The sequence below is a fragment of the Laccaria bicolor genome, genomic scaffold (genome assembly GCF_000143565.1).
Source record: "Laccaria bicolor S238N-H82 LACBIscaffold_13 genomic scaffold, whole genome shotgun sequence".
Lineage (NCBI taxonomy): Eukaryota > Fungi > Basidiomycota > Agaricomycetes > Agaricales > Hydnangiaceae > Laccaria > Laccaria bicolor.
The window spans coordinates 440,923-444,196 of NW_001889884.1; the positions used below are offsets into that span (position 1 = coordinate 440,923).

A 3,274-nucleotide genomic window follows, 5' to 3' on the forward strand; every position below is an offset into this window, starting at 1 on the left:
GCATACACATTAACTGATCATAGGAAAAGAGAAGTACTGGAATGAAGTCTACCATGTCATTTCAATACGGAGAAACCTCGTCTACAACCTCCTCCTGTTCCCGCTTTCTCTCTTCCCCTCTTTTCGCATCCTCCTCACTGGCCGGGTTTTCCTTCTCCCAAACCTTCAAAGTCTCCTCATATGCCTCCCAAACAAGCCTCCCAGCAACCTCCCTGCCGTACTCTCCATCATCCGGGATTTCCAATACGGGCTTCAACACTTCTCAGGCATCGCATCGGGAACTTGGGTCGGTTGGCGTTGAGAGGAAAAGGGCGTGTAGCACGGATTGCATAGTTATTTCTGAGGACTTGAAGAAGATCCAAACGACGGGCTGGAGGATGATGTAGCTAGGCACAATCAGAACATATCGCGCTGCAATGCACATAAAACTCACAGGGCTATTCCGAAAGGTACGGAACGTATCGTCCAATCGGCGGTGAAGAGAGCTGAGATGGTGTCGACTCTGCTTATGCCTGGACACACGCTTACAGCGACGATGTTTCACTTTTGCGCTTTCGTATTGACCACAGGGACAGAGGAAGAGCCTTCTTCCGGTTTAGGTATCTGTGCAGCATGGAGTGCGTCTAGAATACGTTGGAGATGCCGTGTGACGATGATGTTTCGTAGAGAACGGATGCCTTCCCTCAAGAAAACAGACCTTTCTTTTGAGGAATCGAAACGAGGTAGGAGGGTAGCGGCTGCTGCATAAAACGGGTTGACGACGTTGATAATTCGAATGTCCCGTTCTACAGGAGCAACCAGGAGTGCCGGCAATAGCAGCGTGGTGATCAAGAAAGCCGCTAACGAACCCGCATTCCGCTCCTTTTCTTTGTCCTTACGCGAGAAGAACGAGCCAATTTGGTGGTACTCGTGCGCGAAGATGATAGCGTCGATTCTCTGGTCTTGCCTGGTGAGAAATCGAGTACAGAAAGAGCGTATGGAGGCAGGTAAGGAGACATCGCATTCCTCTGCGAATATTTGTTCATTCGAGGTGGTTGTGCGGAGGAGACTGATGAGGATAGTTATGTTGGCAGAGTCGATTGGGTCTGGGGAAAGAGCGATTACGTGGGCTCCTCGGCGTTGGGCTACTGATTGGACCCAGTGGTGTAAATCCGCCCTAGATGGTGTTTCTCAGCGGTCAAACCACAGAGCAATGCGAAATGCAGTTGTGCTCACCGTTATCAACACCGTTCTGGCATGTACATCTCGTTCACGGGTCGTTCGTCGGCCTTGGCAGACGGCATGTAGCGTGAGGACGACTACAATCCCAACGACGATGTGGACGATGTATTGAGTCGGAAAGAATGAAGACGCGAAAGCTTCCGCAATTTTGAGGACCATAAGATACTCAGAGAGTGTTTGTAGCCCTCACTGGGCCATGTTGTCCGTGGAGGGTGGTGGAAACAATGAGGAAACAGTTGTCACCATTGTCACTTGCAACCTGTTCCCGACTCCGACAACCCAACGTCTGTTGAACTCGGCCACCATTACCTATAACATTCAACGATGAACCCTTGTACTTAATGTACAAATGACAGGGGAAAATAAGCCAAGAACGCAATGGACGCCGCTTTCCACGATCGGATTCACCACGGAGCACGAATCTTGTGAAACCGCACAGCATTGCGACGCGTCGTGGACGACGAGAGGATGCGAGAACGTTGCATAGGACTACCGTAAGCGATTGTACTCCTTGAAAGACTTCTACATCTTACTATTGGTGCAGTCTTCACGTCCAACGACGTTGGACGACTCGATTGACAGGTACACAAGGGCATCAGTGATCACTCATGCAAACATCCGTGAAGCTGGTGCTGAAACGCACCATGGTGTTGCGAAGGTGTTTTTCCGTGGTTCCATTGTTCGTTTGGAACCGCTAGTTGACTTTATCGATCCGATTCGATCGAAAACGTCGACTTCGAGCAGGAGATAGCACTGAGGTCTTACATGTGCAGCGGACAGCCCAATTGTGCACATCGCTTCAAGACTGGTATCCAGACATGGTCGGGACAAGAAGTTTCATTCATGATCAAAAGGTGAGTTTTGAACTCGATGATAAAGCGCACCAGTTTTTACTGAATTTCCGTGTGTTCAGTAGATAGCGATTAGTCGGCAGCCGTTTACATGGAATCGCCTCCAAAGCCTCAGGGAGTTTCTCGTGCTCCGACTTTTGTAAAATTGTTGCCGCGGGAATCCTGCCAGTGGGAGCCAAACCGTCAAGAAGTTCAAACTGGTGTGGTTTGGAAGAACACCCTTATCGTCGGATGCGCCATTCTGGCTGGTTGATTAGGGGACCTTTGCTTTCCTTTCAATTCCTCGCTCAATGTGGCAGGCTGAGGTACCGCTGAAGAGGCCCAAGTGCAGAGTGCAGTTTTCTTGCTCAACCACTCAAACGTCGATTGGACACTTCATTCTAGTTGAACGCCCTCTATGAATGTCTCTGTGAGTCCACTCACATCGCTTCCTGGTATCTATCGAATAAACATCATCTCCCCGCCTCCCTAAAAGATTGCTCTGGACGTTCTCCCGACGTTCTCCTTATTTTCGTGAAGTTGATTATGTAAGCAATTAAATAATTTCTTTGAATTTTTCTGACAGCTTTCTTCAGTGAACGTTTATAGCCCCATCTGCTCGAGAACGGCAGGTACAATGACCTTGGGTTTCACGATTACGTTTATCCCGTCTCTCGTCACTCTTCGCCGGCCAATATCGGAAGTGCAGACCACCTCATCTCCATCATCCGACTCATTCCCCTCAGCGTAATCGTTGTCCATAAACTCATCGTCAAAGTCGGTTCCTGGTGGTATCAAGAGCGTCTGCAGTCGCTCAGGCGATCTATCCTCCCCGAGCATGACGTGGAGGCGAATAGCTAGCGTTGCCACGATCGAAAGTTTATTCTATGATACTCCGCGTCAAGGGGCAGTCTTTCCACCAACCTGACGGAACTAGGATGTTGAGAAGAGAGCTGCACATGAATTCTATCATCTGGGTTTTTCTGTTATCCGAAGGGCCAAGTCGGGCGCGGGTGATGGCCCGCCATCTCTCAGCAGTGTTTGGTTCTTCTATAACACGTCTGTCAGTCATTGCAGCTGACAACGAGGGTTGGATGCTTACCGACTCCTTGAATCCTCGAATACAGCGTCTCCAAGAAGGCGTCATATTCCCAATGACACGGATACCACGACGTGATGATGCGGTTGCAGCAGTACGCCAAACACACCGGAAAGCGATCGAA

The 3,274-nt window shown here is 49.7% G+C and overlaps 1 protein-coding gene across 1 annotated transcript; it reads right to left on the bottom strand.

The window, feature by feature from the left end:
• Nucleotides 1-227: 227 nt before the first annotated feature.
• LACBIDRAFT_327593 (uncharacterized protein) lies at nt 228-3,198 on the bottom strand (the record flags this gene model as incomplete). Its single annotated transcript, XM_001881601.1, has 10 exons — nt 228-386; nt 434-485; nt 529-603; nt 698-1,156; nt 1,865-2,026; nt 2,106-2,269; nt 2,496-2,510; nt 2,763-2,936; nt 2,976-2,984; nt 3,154-3,198. The coding sequence occupies 10 exons, from the start codon at nt 3,196-3,198 to the stop codon at nt 228-230; spliced, it is 1,314 nt and encodes a 437-aa protein (XP_001881636.1).
• Between the last annotated feature and the right edge of the window lie 76 nt (nt 3,199-3,274).